Genomic DNA, 26,321 nt, shown 5'->3' with positions numbered 1-26,321 from the left:
GGCCTTTCCTGGTCTAGAAAGACAAGCTATTACCATGCTAAACAACTCATTGGAGACCAGGTATCTGCCATCATGCCTAAAGGAAGCGAGAGTCACACCCCTCCTAAAGAGGCCAGGTGCAGACGCGGCCCACCCCCAAAACTATAGGCCTATCTCCCAGCTACCCCTCTTGGCTAAGGTCCTAGAACAACATGTTCCGAAAACACTCTCACCCTTCCTGGAAGAACACCACCTCCTCCAGGAATGCCAAGCTGGGTTTAGAGCACATCATAGCACCAAGCTGGTCATGCTATCAGTGCTTGATGAGCTTAGAGCTATGGCTGACAGTAAAAGACCCTGTGCCCTGATTCTATTAGATCTATCAGCGGCATTCGATACTGCCAAGCTCAACTACTGGATAGACTCGCCACCTCGGGTATCGGGGGTCTGGCATACATGTGGCTTGAATCATTTTTATCTGGCAGATCCCAAAGGTTCTGATAAAGGCATGCTCAGCTATGGAGTCCCCCAGGGCTCAGCCCTAGCCCCACTCCTCCTTAATGTCTACCTGCAACCTCTGGTAGCAGCCTTAGCCAACATGGGCTGTAAAATATACATATATGCGGATGACACCCAACTGCTCCTCAGTATTGATAACACCTCACTTGCTCAGGCCCAGGCACAAAACATCCTTAGATTCGCCGTGAGCTGGATGGCAGCTAACTCACTAAAAAACAACCCTGACAAGACAGAGGTCTTGGTCATCCCCACCACAGTTTCCCCCTGGGGTGACCATTTCTGGCCCCAAGAGCTAGGCCTAACCCCGACCTATGCCAGCCATGAAGAGCCTTGGCATAAAAATTGATGCCGAGTTCTCCATGGCCAACCAAATCTCCTCGGTGGTTGGTACCTCCACCAGCCATTAGGCAATTGCGGAAACTGGTCCCTCTTCTCGCCACCTCCACTCTCAAGATGATCGTCTCTGCCGCTATCGTCTCGAGGTTAGACTACGGCAACACCCTTTACATTGGCCTACCTCAGAAACTGTCAAACAGATTACAGGTGGTCCTAAATGATGCAGCCAGATTGATCCTCAGACTCTCTAGAAGGTCCCATGCGGCCCACTACTACACAAACTGCACTGGTTCCCTATAAGAAAAAGAGCAAAATTTAAGGGCCTCTGCATCGCCCACAAAGCGGTCTACGGCCGAGCCCCTACCTACATAAACGAACGCCTTAAGGCTTACATCCCGGGACGCTCACTACGATCCTCTGAGGCTCGTCTTCTGTCCTGTCCACGGTACAAGCTCACCTCAAAAGGGGGCAGAGCCTTCTCAGTCCTTGTCGCCCAGCTCCGGAACCAGCTACCTGAACAACTCCTAAAGGAACCCAACCTACTCCAGTTCAGGAAACAGCTTAAGACAATCTTGTTTAGGAAAGCCCTTAGCACAGCGTAACCATTTCCACGCCTGACACGACTGTTGTCTATGCAGCTACGCCTGCCCCAGAGCGCTAAGTGACCTGACGGTGATTCAGCGCTATATAAATACCAATTAACAATAACAATAACAAATGTTTTGCGATGCTGAAAGCTCCTCCTCAGGGTTTACAGTGAGCACCTTTTATTCTCCCACATTGTCTCTCCTATGTGGAAAGGTTACATTTACAACTGAAGTTGTGTCACATTGAGAGCACGGGTCATTTTCTTTCTCATTGTGGGTTCTCTCTTGTTGAATGAAACTGAATCTCCAGCAGACGCTTCCCTGGCATCTAGAACGAAGACAAGGTTTTTTCCAGGTAAGTTCTCCCAAATTGAGTGAGACCAGATTTCCGACTGAAACTTTTCCAGCATTCAGAGAGCTGATAAGGTCTTTCCCCAGTGTGAGTTCTTTCATTTCTAGTGAGAGTCTTTTTCAGTCTGAAGCTTTTCCAGAATTCAGGGCACTGATACGGTTTATACCCAGTATGGGTTCTCTCATGTACAGTAAGGCTGGATTTATGAGTGAAGCTTTTCAAGCATTCAGAGCACTGATAAGGTTTTTGTCCAGTGTGAATTCCCTGATGTTGAATCAGACTGCCACTAAAACTGAAGCTTTTTTGGCACGCGGAGCACTGATACGGTTTTTGCCCAGTGTGGGTTGTTTCGTGTACCGTACGGTTGGATTTGTGATTGAAGCCTTTCTGGCATTCTGGACACTGATAGGGTTTTCGTCCAGCACTGGTTTTGTTTAGTGAGGTGGGATTGATAACTAAAGCTGTTCTCACATTCATTGCGCTTATTCGAGTTGTTTGTTTCTCCAAGTTGGGTTTGTTCCTGGATACATGTCATCTTAAGTCTGAATCTGATTCCCGAGTCTGTTCTTGTTTGTGTTACACCCAACATTAACTTCTAAACTACGCTGCAGATGCTCTTCTTCACATTTGTATTTAACTAATGATAGTTTTTACCTGGAGATCATTTTCCTACCTTTAAAGGCACCGATCTAACTTGTCTTATTAACTTTCACTGAGGAGCCCCTTGTATTGATTAAGAGGCCTCTCATGGATTCCTTTTCTCCAAGTTATGCCGGGTGAATTCGATGAAGTTTAATTAGTCTCATCTAGTGATTCTAGTTTTGATTTAGGAGTTTTAAAAGCACTGATTAGGCCTTTGGGGTTTAGTGTTTGCCTGTAAGGCATGTTTGTACATACAAGTAATGACAGATGATTAGGGCATGCCAGGGTGGTTTAAGAATTATCAATAGCGTAACACGGGCCCCTTTTATACTTTCTGAGCCAGTATATGCTTTTTTGTTCAGTGGCTAAGACAGGTACATGATCCACTTTGGAGTTACAGGACCCTTTGAAACCACTCAGATCAACCCAAGAGACAGAGCTGGTGGGGAACATCTTCCTATATTGGAAACGATAACCTAGCAACTTTGCTGTAAGGACATCTGAGAAAGTGTATTTACAATGACTTTCTTTGAAATAATCTTTTCCTTCCTCTTGTCTACAGGAGACGGAGACAAAAGCTTGCACTTGTAAACCGAGGATATTAGTCTTTTTGGCGGTTCTGTCACATCACAACACGTCTACGGATGCTGATCTGTTGGGCAGGGTTTGGGTCTCCAAAGCATTTGTCATAAACCATGAAACAGAATTTACAGAACTAAGTTTTCTCAAGTGCACTGTGTGGGGATCAATTGTGGCCAATGTTCTCCTTAATCTCAGTTACTGACACTTTTTTTAAAAATTCTTTTTATTGATTTTCTCAACTCAACTCGGTACACATGTAATCATATATATGACTCTGTTCTCCAACTTTTTCATAACATCAGTTAGCAATTGGTGGTATAACAATAGAAATTCACATTTGTTATAAGGCAGAAGGCGACGATAAGTTACATATTAAGGAAGGAGATACATTGACACTCGAAATTCACACTACTGTAAGGCAACAGCATCAACAAGTCTTCTTAAATGTATAAACAGGACAAAGTTTGTTAGCAAAACATCACTATATGAGGACAGATATAGGAAGGATTACAGCATTATACACAGTGCAATATAGGGCAATCACGACCTTTCGGCACCCCGATATAGCATCCCAGAATGATCTCCATTAGCCCGTCGCGTCCTCGACTCTCTCCATACTGTATGTGGTCCTGGAGGTGTAAGCATGTACCCAAATGCGCTAGTCTACAGAGTCAACCCTGCCGGCTCCAGGAGGGTCAGTTGAAAGCAAGAAACATTTTAGTGGGGCCCATATATCACTCGGTTTGGATGTCACTGGTAACAGCTCAGCATAAGCTGCAAGCTGCTCTTGACAATAAATTAGATCATCTAACCATGTCTTGAATTTAGGTGCTCTCCCCCACCTGCAGGCCACTCGTTTCTTAGCCAGCAGCAGTGCTAGGGCAACAAATTTTGCGGTGTGCTGCTTGCAGTGGTTCCACATATCCTAAGAGAGCCATCACTGGGGAGGGCTCCACATGGATGTTTATCATGTTAGACAGGGCAGAGAAAAATTTGTTCCCAATATTCCTGTATCGCAGCACATCCTCATGCCAGGTGTAAGAAGTCAGCTCCTGGGGCATGACATCTATCACAAGTGTCCGAATCCCTAAGTTTATATCTGTGGAGGCGAGCGGGTGTGTGGTACATCCTATGTAAGAACTTATAATGCATTATCCTGAGCCTACTGTTAGCCGAAATATGCTCCGTCTGCTGCGAGCAGAAGTCCCATTGCCTATCTGTCAAGGTTACCCCCAGCTCCTCGTCCCATCTAGTCCTCGCGGGCGCTGCAGGCCTTTCCCTCTGCGTGTGCACCGTCTTATATATCACTGATACCAAGTTTTTGGCTTTTTCACTTTGCAGTATCCTCTGTAATGGCTAAAGGGGAGGGGGCTCGTTGAGGAAATCTGGGGTAACCAATGGTAGCCCTTGACGGAGACGGATATATAGAAAGGTGTCTAGAGTCGTTTGCGGGACACCTTGGAAGATATGTTCCAGCGTGCGAAATAGTCCTCCATGATAGAGGTCCCTCCAAGTTTTAATATGTGTGCGTTTTGTAAATTTGTGAAAAAAATACCTTCTTGAAGGAGGGGCATGTCTGGATGATAAACCAACGGGAGAAGTGGGGAATAGAGCATTGGAGCATCAAGCATCCTGCCGAGCTGCGACCAGGCATTGACTGTGCTCGACACCGTCGTCTGAGTCTTGTCTCTGCCAGGGGGTGGGGCATATAATGCACCATCAATAGGAACCGGTAGGGCAAGCCAGAGTTCCGCCGCAACTTGAGGCATGTATCGTGGTTGGTGTACCCAAAAGAAGGCATAATGCGCTATAATAATATAATTATGCATAATGCACTATAATAATATAATTCAAAATCAGGAATTCCAAATCCTTCCTGGGAATACGGCCTAGTGAGAACATTCCATTGAAGCCTCGGGTTCTTACCTCCCCACACCAATCGCACCAGCTCAGCCCGTAACTGCTTAAAGTTCCTTGGGAAAATGGAATATTCATAAACAGATAAAGTAGTTGAGGTAGTATCACCATCTTAATCAAAGATGCCCTACCCGCCATAGACAAGGGTAAAGTGATCTATCTAGATATATTATCGGAGATCCGGACCATAGTGGTCCCATAGTTAAGGCTCATCAGCTCAGCCCTATCCCTCGACAAATGTATTCCCAGATATTTCAACTCATCTTCGCACCATGCTATGGGATAATCCAGTGGGAATTTAGTTGTTGCATCAGTAATGGAAAAGAGGTATGACTTGCTCCAATTCATTTGTACACCGGAAAGTCGTCCAAAAGTGATACATTCCCGAAGGATGGGATTCAGGTTGTTCTGGGGATCACGAATATAGAGCGTGATATCATCAGCGTATAATGATATCAAAATGTGCCTCAAATTGCATTTCAACGCCCTGTCTCTATGATGTTGTCGCAGCTTTGCTGCTAGGGGTTCCACTGCAATCGAGAAGAGCAGAGGCGAAAGGGGGCAGCCCTGCCTTGTGCCTCTCTTAACGGAAAACTTCTGAGACACTCTACCATTAACAGTGATTTTAGCTACTGGTGAACAATATAATAATTTTATCCAGGAGAGAAAGATCGGGGGGAACCCCATACGTTTCATCACACCGAACACATAATCCCATTCAATGGAATCGAATGCTTTTGAGGCATCCAGAAATACCGCTGCCATAGGCAACTCGGATGACACATTATTCATGATAGTGAACAAGGTTCTAAGATTGTGAGATGTTGCTCTACCCGGCACAAACCCTGATTGGTCAGGTAAAATTAAGTTTTCCATAAGGAGGCTAAGTTGCGTGGCTATGAGCTTAGCAAGTATTTTAACATCGCAATTCAGCAATGATAATGGCCTATAAGAGTCACATTGTTGCTGTGGTTTTCCCAGTTTAAGAAGTGAGGTGATGAGGGCTTCTCTCATAGAGGGGGGAGGTGTCCCACTTCTAACGCATCTTCATACACTTCCCTCAATATCGGGGCCATTAAATCTATGTAGGTTTTATAAAACTCTATCAGGATGCCATACATCCCTGTGGCCTTCCCAGATTGCATGTGCATAATCGTCCAATTCAAACGGGGTATCTAAAAATTGTGTCTGCGTGTCACTCAACCATCCCTGAGAAACATCTCCCAAATAGTCGTCCAAATTGAGCTCGTCCATCCTCGTGGTGGTGTATAGTTGAGTATAATGCGCAGTGAAGGCATTAAGAATGTTGGCAATTTCTCTATACATCAGCCCATCCAACCCCTCCAATTCCAGCACCACTTTAGTGCCTCGGGTTTTCCTAATCGTGTCGGCCAGTGCCTTACCCGGTCTTTCACCTTCGCCATATTGACGAGCTGTCCAATATTTCCAGCGAAAGTGAGATTCCCTTCTAGCAGCGTCCGTATATTCTATGAGTTTCTCCCTAATCTGTGACTGAAGAACCTTATTAGGGCAGAGGGCGAGCGCCCTCTCAAGTGATCGGCGGTCAGCCTCAAGTGATCGCAGACTATGCAGTATGTCTTTAAGCACCCCCGCACCTTTTGCTATACAAAAGCCCCTTAATGTAACTTTAAATGCTTCCAACATGATCTCAACACTGTCAACAGTGTCTTTATTACGCGCAAAAAAATCTTGTATTTCTACCCTAAGCTCCTCTTGAAACACAACATCAAGCAGCATAGTGGGTTGTAGCCTCCAACTATTTCGCGGCGGGCCAAAGTCCGCCTAGGACAAGGTAAGTTTCACAGGTGCATAATACGAATAAGTTCTAGCTAAGTGTTGTACGCCTGTGATCGCAGGGCAAAGTCCCACCGATAGAAAGATGTAGTCTAACCTCACCCATGACGCCGCTTGCGGTGTGAAGTGGGTACCCTCTCGCAGAGTGGGATGCTAGTGTCTCCAAGAGTCAATTAAGGCATATTCCTTTATCGTGGTGTGCAGTATCTTACGTGCCTTGGTATAATGATGAGGGGCAGGGTGCGACCTATCTACATCTGGACTATATGTAACATTGAAATCACCACCCCATATTATATAATTGGAACCTATTAAGTTACTGACACTTGGTAAACATTTATGCTCCTTTTCCTTTAGGGAAATGACAACTTTCACATTCACCAGTTTCTTCCGCTTCAACATCCGCACCATTGCTGGAACATAGAATGTGTTTCTTCTCTAGAGCTCGAGAATGTTTTAACTTTCCTTGAAATAATCCTTTTCGTTGTGTTTCACACAATTTAAACCTTCTTTTTTCTGTTCATGCTCCAGTCACCTGTAGAAATGGAGTCAGAGATTGTAAATGAACACAAAGAAAAAATATGTATGACCTTATACTTTGCACAAAGAAAGTATTGACAAAAACAAGATAGGAAATCAGTTGAGTTGCATTTCTGATCGTGGTGAAACAGTTTCCAGGGAGCTTGGGATCCCTGGAAATCAAGGATGTGAGAGCAAACGTAACTAATATTTAAGAAAGAAACACAAGTTGCACATATATTGTGACACAGATTCACAGAAGCAGCCAACACTATCAATTTACAATTTGTGTGTCAAAGGCTGGCATTACAATGAGATATTTGTAATACTTTTCATAAATGATCATATGGTATTTACTCCCCTGCCCACCTAGACTGTTCATCTATTCCGTTTTCCAGTGATCTAGGAAGGGACATTTTATAGAACAAAGGAATTGGCCTTGTTGCACTCAGTGCTTCAAAGGCCACCGTAGACGGGCGCTGTGTCCAGTTCACTCAGTGGAATTCACAATTTCAAATTGTGCGGATGATAAGGACTTACATGTTGACTCAGGACTCATCTCTCTCCTCCCACAAGAACGGGCCACTGTAAAACCTGAAAAAGAGAAAAAAACAGCACAACAGTAAAGGAAACCAAAAAGGGTCAAGAAAAGAAAAACACAAAACAGGGGAAAGAGAAAAAAGGCTACCTTCCACTCTCATCACGTGTTCCAGCACAGAAAACTGTGCAGCAGATGCTTGTGAACCCATAAGTTACTTCTAAACACTGTGCCCCCAAGGTCAGCACCAGGTGCAGCTCCACCAGTCGCACCATCCTAAAGCAAGCTCTGTGTACATGTGTGTCCACGCACATGTACTGTGTCTTTTGCTTGTAGTTGACAAGACAGAAAAGGGCAGGATGGGAGGACGCAAAGAGATGGAAGTCAGATCCAGAGATGAAAGATGCCGTAAGAACGGACAGAGGAAGGATGGTATCACGTGGCGTAGAGGAGGGGACAAATGTGAGAATAGTTACGGAGCTGCTGGGCAAAACTGACCTAAAAAGGAACTGGGCCTGCACTACACTCCCAACATTTTCCTGGGGGAATGTGGCTCCATCAGGTGATTATCAGAAGTTTGATAAAAACAAGAATAGTGCACAGAGGGAGTCAAATGTTGAAGTTGAAGAGACAAAAAAAACAGAGATCAAGAAAGGGAATAGACTGCAACTTAAGGACTAGAATTTGGAATCGAACCTTCACAAGACAAAGCTTGGATAATTGAAATGTTAAAATCCGCAGAAGACAACGGAGCAGTAGCAGCGTCCACAACCTGATATAGACCCGCTGCTCTCAACATTACAATGTCCTAATACACAGCCTCTGCCTCTCCAAAATATATGGATTGGGCAGGAGAAGGCAAAAGATAGAGCCTGCAGCAGGGCGCAGAGGAGCCTCCCGTAGCTCGCAGTGTCACTGGCGTCTCAGAGGGAAGAGGGGGGTACTGCTCATCTACTGCATCTCTCCGGCTCACCTGAATGATGAAAAGCAGTTTAGCCAAACCCAGGCAGAACCAGGGGCTGACTTCAGCCTCCTTTCACAGCTATTGCTGTGAATGTTCAACAATTAACCCCTGTGGTCCTGCATGCAGCTGTTAACTGTTGAACATTCACAGCAACAACTGTGAAACAAAGGTTTCGGAGTACGGGGGATGTTTCAACTGTAGTTCTGAAAATTCTGGACTCGTGCAACAAACTTTGTCGTAGCATGACGATTTTGGTATCAAAAGACCGATAATGGCTAGTACACTATGCATAAGCATTTTCGTCATAATCGAGTAACGATTTCACCTCGAAATCGTCATTTTCGTTTTTGAACCCTTGGGTTCCATTTTACGCTTGGCAGCCATTTTGTGAGTTGCCCTTCACATAGGCTTGTAACCACAGCTGAATTCGATATCAAAGGACACATACACCTGAATTGACTTTTCTGTGACCTGGGCAAGCTGGAACCATTGCCCCAAGCCAAACCTGTTTGGTCAGTTCCTCTCCCAGTGGCCGAACGAGATAGCATCAAAGCACAACAGGCCATAAACTGTTCCCATCGCACACACACCCCCGCCCAAATCTTGCTCACACCTGTCCCTGCTCTTTTGTCTTCTTTTGCTTTATGATGAGGAGGAGCCTGGTTTTATTGAGGGTACACCTATATCTGATGAAAATGTTGGGCCTTGCCGAGTAATTGATCACGAACTGGACACACTAAATGTGGACTCACTCTAAATCCAAGAATGTTTGCACTGTAAATCTAAGAATGTTTGCCTGAAGCCTAAAATTCTGTATAAAAGAGAAGCCTGGCTCTGTAATGTTGAGCAGTCTCCTGAGAATATACACACCGTGTTGTTGTACTTCTAGGACGCTTGTTACTTGGTTGCAGCCAATAAATTCGATCTTTGACTTCACCTAGAAGACTCGTGTTTCTGTGGTCTGAATCAGGAAAGTACTCGAGGTCTTTGGGTGTTGCCCCTGACACCGCTGGGTTACCGGATCAGCACCGGTTCTGAAAAACCCAGTACCTCAGTTGGCACCCAAAGTGGGGTGATATCAGCGGTACCGGTCCAAGCCAGAGGTTCGTGAGGAGCTTCGTGTGAAAATTCCGGAGGACAGCCAGCCACTTCAACGACCCCTGTATGTCGACGTGGTTCCGAAAGTCTTTGCTGCGAGGTTCCCCGTGTCCCGACGGCTACAAAGGACTGCTGCCCTGACTATTGCCCTGATTTGGACCCTTGATGTTTGGGAGAGCGAAACGATAGACGAGTCTTCTGGTGACGTCATTGATACCTCAGTTAAGTATAAGTGGAGCGTCTCCCGGTCCTTAGTTTGTTTGGTGTCCCCTTTTGGGACCGCTTTGATTTGGAACTTGCAAGCGCCAAAGCCGAAGGACTCGTGTATTCACGAGAAATATCGTAATCGATAATCCTTTGAAGTTTGAAGCTAGACTAGAGAGCGAAGATGCCTGGTCTTAGCAGACTTGGAAATTTGTTTTGTCTTGGTTGTAATAATAGGGACTCCCGATTGGAGGACTCATGCCCGGTTCCTCCGATTGGAACTCCAATCTATGAATTATATGTAAAACATGGAGTAGGCCCCATCACATACAATGAAGTGTGGATAAAATACACCAGAAAAGATGGTGTTTTAAAATGGCCCCAATATGGTAGCTTTGATACGGAAATCCTGGATAACCTCGAAGTTAAACTTTTTAAGAAGAAAGCCCGGCCGGCAATGTTTGACTCTTTCCGCCTGTGGCGTAAGGAGGCCAAACAAAAGGAAATTAAACTAGCGAAGAAAAATATGAGAGAAAAGGGTATTTCTATAATGCAAGCTGCTATGCAGTATAAAGACAATGAAGAAGAACAGATGAGTGAGCAGTTGCACAGGCAACGTAAAATGGTAATAGATAAATGTTATCCAGTCTTGCCGCCTCTTCAGCAAGAAGCAGCAAAAGAGCTTGAAAAAGATCCCCTAATGTCGCATTTGTTAAGTTCACCACCCCCCTATGTGCAAAATGCTACAGCACCTCCACAACCTTTAGTTGTGCAACCCATGGTTGTTATACCTCCTGTTCCTCCACAGCACCCACCAGCTACTCTTCAGCTGGCTCCTGTTCCTCCGGTGCAACCTTCCCAAGGGCCATCGGCTTTTACACCTACTCTTCCTATACTTCCTACAACTCTAACTACTGTATCGACTACCACTCCTGGTACTCCTCCTGACGCTGCCTCTGCACCTGCCTCATCACACCCTGCCTTCCCACTTGTCTTTTCCTCGACTTCTCCGTCTGTCCGCCAGAGAGTGGCAAGCACTGTTTCTAGTATTCTATATCCTTTCTTTGGAGCGGCAAGCCCGACTCATACCCCTGAACACAAACAGTTGCGTAGCCAACTGCCTGATTCTAGGGAGAAAGAAGTATTGGATCGTTTGGCACATAAATGGGTTACTGACCCGATAAGATATGAACTAGAATCTGTTATGGATGTCTTCCATCAGTGGGAAGCATCAAAACAGAGGTACGTTTTCGAGAAAATGTGTGTTTTTCTATGCGAAGATTTAGAGGAGAATGATTTGGACTCTAACCCGCCCGAGTTGAACCATGTACGGTTCAAATTTTCAGAAGGTACAATTGTGGGTTCAGATGTTAGGAAAGCCGTTGCGACGTTGTTATCACTTAGAACTGAAGGTGTTTCCAAGTCGTCGTTTGATTATGATTTCTCTGTCAAGAAAAAAGGAAGACAATATCCCATGAGAGATGTTCCCCCAGTTTGGAGGGTGGGAATGCAAATGCTGTTCCCGACGTTTTGCCACATTTTCAGCGTGTGTGGGTACACGTCCCATGGAAACGAGCTGAAGTCTTGGCTCTTAAACAGACATTGCCTGATCCCCGTAAAAATCCTGCAGGATATTATAAGGAGTTATCACAGACTGCAAGCTCCTGTATCATGAATTTAGCCGACGTAGACATGTTGTTTGGAAATGTTGTTCCACAGCCTTTATGGGGAAAGATTTGTCATACGGATCATGATTAAGAGCTAGGCGACACATGGGTGAATATTGCCGCTGCTGATGCTAGACAAGTTGGTGGTACTAAACCTGAGCCTTTAGTAGCAGAACTTCCTGATAGATTTATTACGTATATGAAGACTTTGATGCCCGAATTGCGTGTAAATTGGGATAAGTTGTCTGCATGTAAGCAGAAGAAAGATGAGACGGTGTCTGATTTCTTCACCAGGTTTGAAGAAATGTTTGTCGACCACAGTGGTCAAGATATGAGTACAGAAGGTGGTCAGCGACTGTTCGTCGATAAATTCGTGCACAATCTACTTCCAGAGTTGTGTAAAAAGTTGAAGGATTCAGAGAGTTCATGGGCAGTTTCCTCTTCAGCACAGATATTGGCTACTGTGCAGTATTATGAAAATAGAGACAAAGATGAGAAAGATAGAGCAGAAAAGAAAACTAAAGAGTTGAAAACGAAGGTCCTGTTACAGCAAGCATACCCGCCACGTGGTGGTAGTGGCCAGAATAATGGCGGCCAGAATAACTATCAGAATAATTATCAGCAACCTCCACAGTTTCAAAAGCCAAGAGTAGAGTATACTCAGCCACGCGTTCCTGTGGGTCCCAATCAGTGTCCGTATTGCAAGGAAGAGGGTCTTTTAAATGATTGTTGCCCTATCCTGTTACAGCGCGCAAATGGTGTGTCAAACACAAGAGGTAGAGGTGTCCAGCAAACACCTAGAGGTAGAGGACGTGGAAACGTCCATCAGAATGCACGCCCCTTTCCGCCTCAGGATTCTATGAATAAGTTTGATCAGCAGAAGAACGCATCTGGTAGGACAGCTCAGTACTATGCTGATGATTACTATGCAGAAGATGAGTATATGGAAGGTAATGATTGCTAGGACAGCCATAGACAGAGAGAGGGAGTTGTTTCAGTTCCAGTAGATCAGAGTGGACCATACGTTGAGGTGATTACATCAGGTGTGTCAGAACCTTTTCTGTTGGATACTGGTGCTACAAAGAGTTCTATGATGCACTCATAACTCCCTAGCGCACCTTTGTCTGGCGAAATTAATGTTTTTGTAGGTTTTTCTGGCGCCCCGGTTAGGAACCCGATTTCATGTCCTATCTCCCTGTCTGTTGGTCCTTGTGAATTTGAAGCACCCCTTATTCTAACAACAGGTTGTGGTGAAAACTTGTTGGGATTGGACTTGTTAAAAAGATTGTATGCGACTTTGTACTGTTCTCCTTCGAGAGTACAACTTACACTAGGTAAGAAAGTGGTTTCTCCAATGTATTTGTCGAGAGATAAAATTCCGACAGAATTGCTGTCCCTACCTGATCTTCTTTGGGCTACTGGTCCTAACAATGTGGGTCTCTTGGAAATACCACCATATGTTGTGACATTGAAAGCTAATGTTAGGATGCCACGAATTCCCCAATACAAAATTTCTAGTGAAGTTGAAAAAGCGTTATTAGCGATAATTTACGATTTGATTGAAAAATATGTGATTGAAGAGAAAAGAGGCAACGTTTGCAACAGTCCTGTTCTGCCTGTTTTGAAACAAACTGACCCGTCCCAGCCACCCGTGTACAGATTTGTGATTGACCTTAGAGAGGTGAATAAAATAGTAGTGCCACAATTTCCAGTTGTTCCTGACATTACTGCCCTGCTGATTATGATCCCAGCCTCTGCAACCTGGTTTTCGGTGATTTACTTGAAGAATGCTTTCTTCAGCATCCCAATTGCTGAAGAAAGTAGGGATATTTTTGGCTTCAGTTTAGGAGGACGAAGCTTCCGCTTTAAACGCACTCCCCAGGGCTACTGTGAAAGTCCATCAATATATAGTCAAGCTCTAAAAACGCAGCTTGATACGATTGTTTTACCTGAAGGCGCTACACTCATTCAGTTTGTTGATGACTTGCTTATTGCTGCAGATTCTGAGGAAATCTGTAAAGAAGCCATGTTGTCATTGTTACGTCATTTGTGTGACCTGCATCACAAAGTGTCTCTCTCTAAATTACAATATTGTCAACAAGAAGTGACCTACTTAGCTCATCTCTTATCGAAGGAGGGAAGGAAACTGACCCCAGAAAGAATACAGGCAATAGCAAAATTAAGTGTGCCAAAAACACAGAGAGAAGTGCGTGCTTTCTTGGGTATTACATCGTACTGTAGACAGTGGATTCCAAATTTTTCTTTACTGGCCAAACCATTGGTGGCATTAACATGTAAAGATACACCCAATCCCGTGCCTTGGTCCGAAGAGTGTCAGAAAAGTTTCTCTGAATAGCGCACAGCATTATGTTCGGCTCCTGTGTTTATATTATATGTCCATGAGCAAGAGGGTTGTGCATTATCAGTGTTGACACAGTTGTTTGGAGACAAGCAGCGTCCATGTGCATATTTCGTCGACTTTGGATCCGGTAGCTAGGGCGTTGCCGAGTTGTCTATCCAACAGTCTGCTGGTTTAGTGATGAATAAAACGTTAGTGGTCATGGTTCCACATGCAGTGGACACGTTATTGAACAGAACCAAGACACAGCACTTAACTAGTGCTCGATTGTCTGGTTACGAACTAACTTTGTTAGCAAGCCATGTGCACATCAAAAGATGTAGCACACTTAACCCCGCCACATTATTGCCAATTCCAGTTGAGACAGAGAATGCTGAAGAACAGCATGATTGTTTTCTTAGAACAGAAGAAGAAACAAAAGGGAGAATAGACCTCCAAGATACTCCTCTTTCTGAATGTGATGGTACCTTATGGGTGGATGGTTCATGCTTCAAGCTTCCGAATGGTGACACGACTGCAGCATATGCTGTCACAACTTTGCATACAATTGTTGAAGCTGTGCGTATTCCACATAATTCAGCTCAAGCAGCAGAATTGATTGCACTAACAAGAGCGTGTGTGTTGTCAAAAGGAATGAAAGTGAATGTGTACACTGACAGTCAGTATGCGTTTGGTGTGGCTCATAGTTTTGGACGTCTGTGGTGTGAACGTGGGTTTCTGACTTCGCATGGAGTCAAGATCCAGCATGGTTGGTTGGTGAATGAGCTTCTTGAATCACTGACTTTGCTTCTACAAGTTGCGATTGTAAAATGTAGTGCTCACAAGAAGGTGACTGATGATGTTGGTCGTGGGAATGCATTTGCTGATGAAGTTACAAAAGAAACAGCAAGGAATGTAATGAGCCGAATGTATGTTGCAGGTCCTGCAAGATGGGTTGGTGATGTTGGAATGTGTGAGGACACAATAGAGAGTGTGAAATCGATCCAATCTGAGGCTACAGAGAAAGAGATGAGCATGTGGAGAGAAAGTACGGGCAGAATGGATGCAAATGGTTGTTGGGTTAAATTGTCAGAGCATTAGAGATGGTTGCTACCCGATGCGTACGTGCTTGCAGTGGTTACAATGGCTCATGGAATGGCTCATATCAGCGTGAAAGGGATTTGCAAGTTGTTGGCTCCAGTGTGGCAAAATGCTGGAATCCCTAAGTGTGCAGAGAACGTGGTTAAAAATTGCATGGTATGTCTGAAACACAATCCTGGTAAGGGAACCCCAACTCCAGCTGGTCATTTTGCACCTCCTACGTATCCGTTTGAGGTTTTGCAGCTAGATTTCATACACTTGGAGAGGTGCAACAATTTAAAATACGTACTCGTTGTTGTCTGTGCCTTCTCCAGATGGGTAGAAGCATATCCCCTAAAGGACAATACTGCCTTGTCCACAGCGAAAGCCCTTGTCAAAGAATTCTTCCCTAGGTTTGGAATGCCGAGAATGGTCTGGAGTGATATTGGGAGTGACTTTGTGGGACGAGTGATGAAGGAAGTGTGTGAAGGGCTAGGCATCAGACAAAAGTTCCACGCTGCAAATCACCCCCAATCAGCTGGATTAGTAGAATTTTACAACGGCACCCTAAAAATAAAGTTAGCCAAGATTCAAGCAAGCACTGGTCTTAAATGGCCTGACGCTCTGCCTTTAGCACTCCTATCCACCAGAATGACCGTGCATTCCAGAGTGAAACTTAGTCCCTATGAAATTGTTTTCGGCCGTCCGGCCAACATATGGGGGGTGCCCAGACCCACAAAGTTTAGTGAAATAGAGCACCCTGTTTTGCTGGACTATTTGTATGATTTGACGGCTAAATTGCGTGTTTTACACCAACAGGTCCACGACGCTCTGCCTCAGGCCTCTAAATCTCCAGGGCATCCTATCGATCATGGATCCTGGGTACTGGTCAAGAATTTCCAGCGAACAAAGAATGACCAGCCCCGGTGGACCGGCCCTCATTTAGTCTTCCTCTCGACAAGATCTGCCGTTCGAGTGGAGGGTAAAAAACATTGGGTTCACGGCACCCACTGCAAACGGATCCCTGTGCCTCTGCCCTATGACCGGTGGGTCCAGGAGGGTGTCGCCGACTCAGAGACTGAATCTGTGCCACGATTCATACCTTTCAGTGATGCTCGTGTGAAAGGAACAATTACAGAACAAGAGAGTGACAATATTTTGCAACCAGCCGTACCATCATCAACCCAATTGGACACTACAGAACCTGAAGCTTTGTTTCAAGACCATACAATACCGGGAAAACAACGGTATAATCTGAGGCAGAGAAATACGAACTAATAAAATTGGACTAATACATTTTTTTTCCTTAAATACTATTTTTGAAAGTTCAGCTCTCCCATCTGAGAAACTTGCTTATTTTTGTTTTTTCGAACCGCCATCCGGGTTCCGCTGCTAGGGCCGCGATTGCCCAAAGTCTTTGGGGTGCAGCTGGCGACGTTAGGTCGACAGTTCTGGTTGGTCTAAGGGAGTTGCCCTAAATCAACAGAAGCATTCCTTAGCAGAATCAACCTCCCATCGCGGGCAGCATGGTAGAGAGGATGGAGTTTTTCAAGATGGAGAGACCTGCCAAAACTGCGAACTTTAAAACCAGAATATGCGGATTGATGACAAAGAAACGTTTTTTATTATTATGCATTTTCCTGTTATTAAGTGCAATGATGTTTTTAATAGGATATGTACTGTTTTCTTTACAAGTGACATTTGCACCGACTACATCGCCCATACCTCCTCCTACTGTCTCTGCACATTCTTTTCAACCCCTTCCTGAACATGAGTCAGCTAGGAGATTAGAGTTTATTAATAACTCCTTCATTCAGCTCTTGCACCAACACCAACTCGTAATGAACACGACTAACTGCTGGGTGTGTGGTCTTATGCCTCACACAACGGATAAAGGTATCCCTTACCTTGTCCTGCCATTCAGTCACAATGGCTCTGTGTGGGCATACAGGACAATGTTCATTTATGCACCCAAAGTCTACCCCCTACGTTCTGTAACAGACAATCCTAAGAATAGTGCTCTAGTTAAGGGTATAGTGGATATGATTAAGGAAGATATTTCCTATGAGACTATCCCGAGAGTTGAAACACTAGTATACATAGGATGGAACGTGACCGGATATGGAGCTACTCTGAGTGAGAAACAGCAAGCTAAGAGATCTTCCCCGATTTGGATTGTACCCCATCAGGGTCATCTGTGTCTGCAAGGTACTGGCAGGAACCCCAGAGCTCAGTTAGGGAAGAGTGTCTGTACTGAAAGTTATGTTTTTGCATCTCAGATTTCCCCTTCGTTTCTAGCAGCTAAGGGTACCTATTTCATCTGCCATGATAGAGCCTATACATGGTTGCCCCCTGACTTTTCGGGCACATGTTTTGTTTTGTTCCTGTTGCCTCCGACCTACACAGCAGCGGCAGATTACCATAAGACAAGGATAGTTAGAGGTGTCTTGAATAATGAAGACACTGCAGGACAAGAATTTGGGGATTTCGCAAAGGGTTTTCTGCTGTTCTGGGGACCGATGGTTAACAGCAGAAACATAAGGCAATTAGCAAGGGTGGTTGAATCCACCGTAATTGAAACTGCTGGTGCCCTTAGTAACTTGACTGCTGAGCTCCAATCGGATCGTCTTATGACCCTTCAGAACAGGGTCGCATTAGATGTCATACTTGCAGACCGAGGTGGGGTATGTAAACTGATCCAATCGAGTTGCTGTGTCTTCATTCCAGATAACGCTCCAACAGTGTACCAGGCCATCTCCAAACTGCATAAAATTTCCGAATCGATTCATATGGATAAAGGGGATTGGTCTTTTATGGGATGGTTCTGGGAACTGATATCCGGCTGGGGATGGAAAATTCTGATGGTCATTGGGATGGTCTTAGCCATTCTTTTGCTGTTCTGTCTGTGCGTGCAGTGCGCTCCTGCAATATGTGGCCTCTGTGCTACATCATGTGTAAGGAAGCCTGTGTCAAAAGACGAACTAAGTACCAGAATGATGTTACAGCAACATCTCAATGACTTTAGGAATATTGACCTGGACTCAGATTAGCATGAGATTAGATAAATTGCCTATGTAAGGGCAAAAGGAGGGTTTGTAGTTCTGAAAATTCCGGACTCGCGCAACAAACTTTTTCGTAGCATGACGATTTTGGTATCAAAAGACCGATAATGGCTAGTACACTATGCATAAGCATTTTCGTCATAATCGAGTAACGATTTCACCTCGAAATCGTCATTTTCGTTTTTGAACCCTTGGGTTCAATTTTACGCTTGGCAGCCATTTTGTGAGTTGCCCTTCACATAGGCTTGTAACCACAGCTGAATTTGATATCAAAGGACACATACACCTTAATTGACTTTTCTGTGACCTGGGCAAGCTGAAACCATTGCCCCAAGCCAAACGTGTTTGGTCAGTTCCTCTCCCAGTGGCCGAACGAGATCAGCACCAGGTGCAGCTCCACCAGTCGCACCACCCTAAAGCAAACCCTGTGTGCATGTGTGTCCACGCACATGTACTGTGTCTTTTGCTTGTAGGAGACAAGACAGAAAAGAGCAGGATGGGAGGACGCAAAGAGATGGAAGTCAGATCCAGAGATGAAAGATGCTGAAAGAATGGACAGAGGGAGGATGGTATCACGTGGTGTAGAGGAGGAAACAAATGTGAGAATAGTTAAGGAGCTGCTGGGCAAAACTGACCTAAAAAGGAACTGGGCCTGCACTACACTCCCAACATTTTCCTGGGGGAATGTGGCTCCATCAGGTGATTATCAGAAGTTTGATACCAACAAGAATAGTGCACAGAGGGAGTCAAATGTTGAAGTTGAAGAGACAAAAAAAACAGAGATCAAGAAAGGGAATAGACTGCAACTTAAGGACTAGAATTTGGAATCGAACCTTCACAAGACAAAGCTTGGATAATTGAAATGTTAAAATCCGCAGAAGACAACGGAGCAGTAGCAGCGTCCACAACCTGATATAGACCCGCTGCTCTCAACATTACAATGTCCTAATACACAGCCTCTGCCTCTCCAAAATATATGGATTGGGCAGGAGAAGGCAAAAGATAGAGCCTGCAGCAGGGCGCAGAGGAGCCTCCCCCCTTCCTCCTCCCGTAGCTCGCAGTGTCACTGGCGTCTCAGAGGGAAGAGGGGGGTACTGCTCATCTACTGCATCTCTCCGGCTCACCTGAATGATGAAAAGCAGTTTAGCCAAGCCCAGGCAGAACCAGGGGCTGACTTCAGCCTCCTTTCACAGCTATTGCTGTGAATGTTCAACAATTAACCCCTGTGGTCCTGCATGCAGCTGTTAACTGTTGAACATTCACAGCAACAACTGTGAAACAAAGGTTTCGGAGTACGGGGGATGTTTCAACTGTAGTTCTGAAAATTCTGGACTCGTGCAACAAACTTTGTCGTAGCATGACGATTTTGGTATCAAAAGACCGATAATGGCTAGTACACTATGCATAAGCATTTTCGTCATAATCGAGTAACGATTTCACCTCGAAATCGTCATTTTCGTTTTTGAACCCTTGGGTTCCATTTTACGCTTGGCAGCCATTTTGTGAGTTGCCCTTCACATAGGCTTGTAACCACAGCTGAATTTGATATCAAAGGACACATACACCTTAATTGACTTTTCTGTGACCTGGGCAAGCTGAAACCATTGCCCCAAGCCAAACGTGTTTGGTCAGTTCCTCTCCCAGTGGCCGAACGAGATAGCATCAACGCACAACAGGCCATAAACTGTTCCCATTGCACACACACCCCCGCCCAAATCTTGCTCACACCTGTCCCTGCTCTTTTGTCTTCTTTTGCTTTATGATGAGGAGGAGCCTGGTTTTATTGAGGGTACACCGATATCTGATGGAAATGTTGGGCCTTGCCGGGTAATTGATCACGAACTGGACACACTAAATGTGGACTTGTCATCATGACTCTGCTTTTTCTTTGTAATGAAAATATGTGAATAGCTCACTCTAAATCCAAGAATGTTTGCACTGTAAATCTAAGAATGTTTGCCTGAAGCCTAAAATTCTGTATAAAAAGAGAAGCCTGGCTCTGTAATGTTGAGCAGTCTCCTGAGAATATACACACTGTGTTGTTGTACTTCTAGGACGCCTGTTACTTGGTTGCAGCCAATAAATTCGATCTTTGACTTCACCTAGAAGACTCGTATTTCTGTGGTCTAAATCAGGAAAGTACTCGAGGTCTTTGGGTGTTGCCCCTGACACCGCTGGGTTACCGGATCAGTACCGGTTCTGAAAAACCCAGTACCTCACAACCCCCTCGGTCTCTGGGACACCGTTGTTTTATTAATTAACACATTCTGCCCCCGTGGGGCAAACAGTATGAAGACCTTATGTTCAGCCGTAGCAGGCAATACTGCCCATTAAAAGCCCTTGCCTTTGGAGCTACAACAAGCTTCAAAGCTATATTAAAGGTTTCAAATAATTACTGAAGACATAAACATGGTTACTCAGTCAGAGAAATAATTATCATAATATTTGCAGGAGAATCATATAAAGGTAACCTCTAAAGTATATCAAAAGCCAGACTCAGAAATAACTCTGTAAAGTCAATAGACAGACCACCACAACAAATGTGTTCTAAGAAATAAGAAAACCTTTTTCTATAATATCAAATAGCAAACTGACATAGAATCTGCTTAGTTAAAAATCCACAAAAACCTCTTAAGTACAACATCAGTAAGAGGACTGACATGTAGTCTGCCTTTAGGAAAAGTGTAAAATAAAACAATTCCAGCAAATATCCCAAAACAGTACATTTTATAAGTTTTTAGACATAGAGAACACATTATTGACATGGTTCATGATGTGGTAAAAGTGACAGCAATCAATGAATGTTCATGAAAACATGGCACAACAAAATGTAGTTTAATAAACCCCACCTACAAAATGAATAATTAATTGTGACTCTTCCCCAAAAAGCCACAAGTCATTTTACAAGGTTATTCCCTAACATAATACCTGGATCTTAATCACAGTTTAAGTTTGTGGCCATTCAATTCAATTTCAATTTGTTTACTTTATTCAGTTTCACTTATTAGAAAACCTTAAAAGCATTTACATATCAAAATTAATACATTCTTCATAAAAACATGAGATTATTTCTTAAAAACACAGTAGATTAAGTACGGCATAGGAATAGCATTCAAAGATTTGGATTTAAAAAGAATACTACAAAATATAAAATTCATCAATCTTCGGTTATAAGTTGGTTTTGTGACGAATACAACATTTTTAAAACCTAGCTATATTTATAGCTAGAAAGTCAGACTCCAGGGATTGGAGAACCATAAAGGGTGGGCCGCATTGGCGTAGCCCCAAGCTTTTTAGAATTGGCGCTAGCCAACGCCTTCTAGGTTCAGTATAAAATTTACAAAAAGGAGTCAGATGTAGAAGGGACTAAATTTGAATTTGAATTTGAATTTGAATTTTTAAAAATTTATAAAGCGCATGTTCACTATGCAGTTTCTTGGCGCTAGAGGGATTCCTGGGCAAGGGAGGACACAGAAGACTATGAGCTAAAGGCTTGCTGGAACAAAAACGTCTTAAGGGCCCTACGGAACTCCATATAGGAGGGGGAAGATCTGACAGGGGGCGGGAGAGAGTTCCAGAAGGTGGGTGCCAGGACTGAGAATTTCTGGCCTCCCGATCTGTGTTTCTTGAAGCGGGGAGTGACTAATAAGGACTTAATGGATGAGCGTAGATCTCTAGAAGGGCAGCAGTTGGTGATGGCAGAGTTGATAAAAGCAGGAGCCGTGCCCGCCCGAGCTTGAAAGGTAAGGCAACCAAGTTTGAAGAGGGCCCGTTGCTTGATGGGGAGCCAATGAAGAGCAATGAGGAGGGGTGAGGAGTGGTGAAATTTAGAAAGGCAATGTACCAGGCAGGCTGCCTGCTTCTGCACCAGATGAAGGCGTTGAAGTGCATAGGCGGGAGCACCATTATAAATATTGTTCCCATAATCGATCCTAGATAAGACCATGGCCATTACGATCAGTTTGAGTGCAGAGGGAGAAAAAAATCGGGATACTTTCCTAATGATGCGCAGGGTAAAGAAACAAGAAGAAACAACAGAACTAATGTGAGAGTGGAGTGTCAAATGATGATTGAGTGCGATACCGAGAGTCTTAACTGAATGAGAGGGAGAGGGAGGTGGACCAAGAGAGGGGGGCCAAAATGAGGGAGACTAAGGGTTACCACTGCCACCAGTCAGAATCAGCTCTGTTTTATCCGAGTTGAGTTTAAGGTGGTTCGCATTCATCTAATCCCGAATAAACAGCATGACGGACTGGAAGCTAGTGATACCTGATGAGGGGGGGGGGGGAATTAAAAATAAGTTGGAGGTAATCAGCATAGTTGTAAACTGTGACCTCCATTTGTTGCAATTCAAAAATAAGAGGGAAAATGTAAAGGTTAAATAAAAGGGGAGGAAGAGAGGATCCCTGAGGAACACCGCATTGCACCCTGTGAGGCGGGGCAGAAAATTCGGCCAGATGGACAGCCTGGGTGCGGTCAGCCAGGAAGGAGCCTAGGGGATATACCATCGCAGGGACATGGGGATAGTAGCTTTGACCATTCATTGACAGTTGGGAATATAACAAATCGATGGAAAATATTAAGTCTAATTCGGGTCAGCAAGTGTCTATCATAAGTGCTTAAATTCCAGGTTAAATATGGCTGAATCTCCAATGAGATTTGAATCGACAGAGAGTGCTGAGCCGAGATTTTGTTGGCTTCAGACGCTAAACGGATATCAGCCAGATGGTCTAAACATTGTTTTTTTAGCAATTTCCTTGGAATCTCTACCAATTCTGCTGGGCTATGAAAGTATTTCTCCAGCCCAAGATCATAAAGAAACTTCCTGACATATTGAAGCCAGCCAATCTTGGTAACATTTTCAAGTAAGAGACAGTCCATAATGACAGTTTTCGTAAGGACTAACTCATTTGACGTCCAAAGACGATGCCATAAAAGAATTGGCTGTAGCTTTATAATGTTGGTGATGTAAAGGAGGCCTAGTTCTAAATGGCAACTGAATGTAGAGGTGCTATGTGGGACAGCGAGGAGAAACCTTAAAAAGCTATTCTCCACCTTTTGGAGGGATTCCGCCTGCACATATCCCCACACCCCCGCCCCATAGATGGCAGTTCTAATGCATTTGGCCTGATATATACGGATCATTTCCTCAGGGGGTCATTTACCTAGTCTGTGGGTAAAAAAATACTAGGGCCATAGTTGATTTTAAAAACAGCAGTTTTCTAGCCTCTATAGCTCTTCTCCAGGTGCCTTTTTCATCAATTACAACTCCAAGATAGGGATAAGTAGGGGTGCTCTCCACCCTAGTGTTATTTATATAAATGTATCTCCCTTTACTCAGTTTTCGGCCTGAATTCATGGCAAAGGTTTTCTTGATATTCATTTTTAGGTCTAAAATTGACATGAATGAGTTGTACTGATTTACTGAGAGTTGAAGTTCAAGGGGAGTATGAGCTATAATCACTGCGTCATCCGCGTAAAGGAGAGCGGGGATCGGGCGATTTTTAATTAAGGGTAGGTCCTGGGAACCCTCCAACATGGCAACATCCAGGCCATTTGTGTATAACGTAAAAAGGAAGGGGGCCAGGACGCAACCCAGTCTTACTCCCCCGCTCAACCCTAAATGGTGCTGTTAATTCGGCCCCCAGGCCAAATCTAACTCAAGCTGTAGCATTAGAGTAAATTTCACGAAGGAAGTTTACTAGGGGAGGATCAAGACCCATTCTTGTTAAAATATCCCAGAGCCTCGAGTGACTTACACAGTCAAGCGCTGTGGTGAGATCTACATAGGCCATATGAAGTCTCCCACCCTTAGCTTCCACGTATTTGCCCCTAATTAAGGTCAAATTTAAAACCTGCTCTATGGTCCCCAGACCTTCCCTAAATCTATACTGTATGTCAGATATGATCTTGGTGTCTTCCGTCCACTGCTGTAATCGTTCTAAAATGATGCATCCCACAACTTTCCCTAGGGAGTCGAGCAACGAAATAGGATGGTAACAAGTGGGACTCAGACGATTGCCCTTTTTAAAAATTGGAACCAGAATGGATTCCGACCAGGAGTCTAATAGTCCAACTTTACCAGTTGCTTCCAATACCCTGAGAAGAATTGGGGCTCAAAGATCCGTTTTAAATTTGTATAGGTCAACAGGGACCCCGTCAGGCCTGGAGCCTTGAAGTCTCGGTCGAGTGGGATAGTAGGGGACCTATTGCCATCACTGCTCATCCCTGGATAACCCTGAGCTGTGGACGAACGTGGAGAAAAATGAGCTATCCAACACGCTTAGTCAAACTTCTATTTTGCTGATGAACCTAGGACCAGACAAAAATGGGGTGTATATAACCTCCCAGAAAGCAGCACTATCATTTATTACACAGCTTTTATGCAATTCTGCCCAAAGTTCGTCTTTCAATTCTGATTTCTTTTGTCTTAGGGCCTTTTGATGGGTCTTCCTAAGTTGAGTTATCTGTTCCCTATCTCTTGGGGTTTTATTAAGAGCATTTTTGAGATTTGAATATGCTTTGGTACAGGTGGAATGAAACCATCCAGCCTGGTTTTTTCTTACCCCTTTGGGTTTAACATTCAGGGCTTCATTAACAGATTTTGTTATCACCATAAAGTTGTCAAGAATCTCCTGCGGGGAAGATGAATTGGCCAAACAGACACTTATTGCCGTCATGGAGTTCTTTACAACATTCCAGTAATCTTTTCTGGATCGACCCTGACCCACTTAAGGTTGAAACCATTTAATCTGTTCATGGCCAAACATTCATCCCCATAAATGGTCAACCGTTTGTCCTCTCCACGGGCCAGGGGAAGAGAGAGGGTAATTGAGATAGGGAAAGGGTTGCTGAATGCGCAGCCATGAGTTTTAAAATCCGATAAAAGGAATGAGGCCCTGCTTACCAAAAAAATGAAATCAATGCAGCTAGAGGCACCTCTGCCATTAAATGTTGGAATTAAGGGGACAATGGGCGATATCAATTCGTTTGCACTGACCAATTGGAGGCTCGAAAACGTCTCGTTCAAGCAGACCCCAGTCTGAGAATGGATAAAGTGAGTCATGTTGTTATCTTGCTCATCTAGGAGGCCACATGTGATGCTATCATTACGTTCACATAGGGGTATATTAAAGTCGCCACCCCAGATAATGATAACATTTTTCCCTTGATGGTTATTATTAAAATCTAAGAGTAAATATTAGATTTCCTTCAAGATGGCAATTAGCTGGGGCTGCTGTAAATTATTATAGAAATTAACTAGCACTAAAAAATCCTGCTTGTTAATTTCTAATGTGAGTATCTGGTAGTTTTCCTCCATTTTTAAGGCAGTAATTTCCCTCACTTTTATTAAGTTAGAAATATAGACCACTAAGCCACCTTTTGCACGCCCTGATGGAGATGGCGTTGCAGGAGAAAAAAAGTTGTTATAACCATCGATGGGTAAAACAGCCCACGTCTCTTGTAAACAGAGAATGCCATAAGTCCTCACGAAGGTGACCCACTCACGTTGTCGATCTTAAGGCGGAGACCAGCAATGTTCCAAAAAATTATACTAAGTGGGACCCCTCTCGTGGGACTTGCGGCAAGGAGAAAAGGTGTTGCCGGAGGTCCTAGTCCCTTTGGACAGGTTCTATCATTTAAAGTACCCATACCTGAATCCAGGCCAATTGTTATGTGCATGCTCTGTTGGTTAGATCCATTACAAGAATTCACTATCATGGGTTCTTGCTCCTGTTCCAAAGGAGTCAAAGTGGAGTTGAGAATGAGGGGTGCAGAGTTTTCTGCCTGATCTACTGCAAAGGAAGGTGTAAAAAGGAGACTTATTGGCTGACCCACTGTGTTTCCTTCATTTGAGCAGGAAGTGGTTGCAAATACAGGAGTTGGCTGTAAATCCACTTCCTCTAGGAGTGATAGCAGCTCAAACCTATTAGAGGTTATAACCGAACTGTTACCTTCTCCTCTGGACCCTTGAACAGGTTTATAAAAGAAGCCCAAGGGGAGGGCCATGATACTGGTGCATAAAGCAGGAGGTACCTCTTTTTGGTTTAACTGAAAGCGAACCAGTCAAGCGTCCTAAAATGTATGACTATGCAATCTCCCTGGAAATGCTTTGGTGAGG

At 44.2% G+C, this 26,321-nt stretch overlaps 1 protein-coding gene and 1 pseudogene across 1 annotated transcript; both read left to right on the top strand.

Moving 5' to 3' along the window:
* The first annotated feature begins 10,236 nt into the window (after positions 1-10,236).
* On the top strand, positions 10,237-12,683 carry LOC147736916 (uncharacterized; annotated as a pseudogene).
* A 3,992-nt stretch (positions 12,684-16,675) lies between these two features.
* LOC147736915 (endogenous retrovirus group PABLB member 1 Env polyprotein-like) lies at positions 16,676-18,187 on the top strand. The gene has a single exon (XM_086934047.1). The coding sequence runs from the start codon at positions 16,676-16,678 to the stop codon at positions 18,185-18,187; it is 1,512 nt and encodes a 503-aa protein (XP_086790173.1).
* Positions 18,188-26,321: the final 8,134 nt, after the last annotated feature.

This window comes from Lissotriton vulgaris, chromosome 1_1, assembly GCF_964263255.1.
Source record: "Lissotriton vulgaris chromosome 1_1, aLisVul1.2, whole genome shotgun sequence".
NCBI lineage: Eukaryota > Metazoa > Chordata > Amphibia > Caudata > Salamandridae > Lissotriton > Lissotriton vulgaris.
Note: the sequence above shows the minus strand (reverse complement) of the source record. Positions and strands in the feature narration are given on the sequence as shown.

What these genes read in the sequence shown, in the direction of transcription:
- LOC147736915 (XM_086934047.1), top strand. Translation starts at nt 16,676, where the DNA reads ATGGAGTTTTTCAAGATGGAGAGACCTGCCAAAACTGCGAACTTTAAA.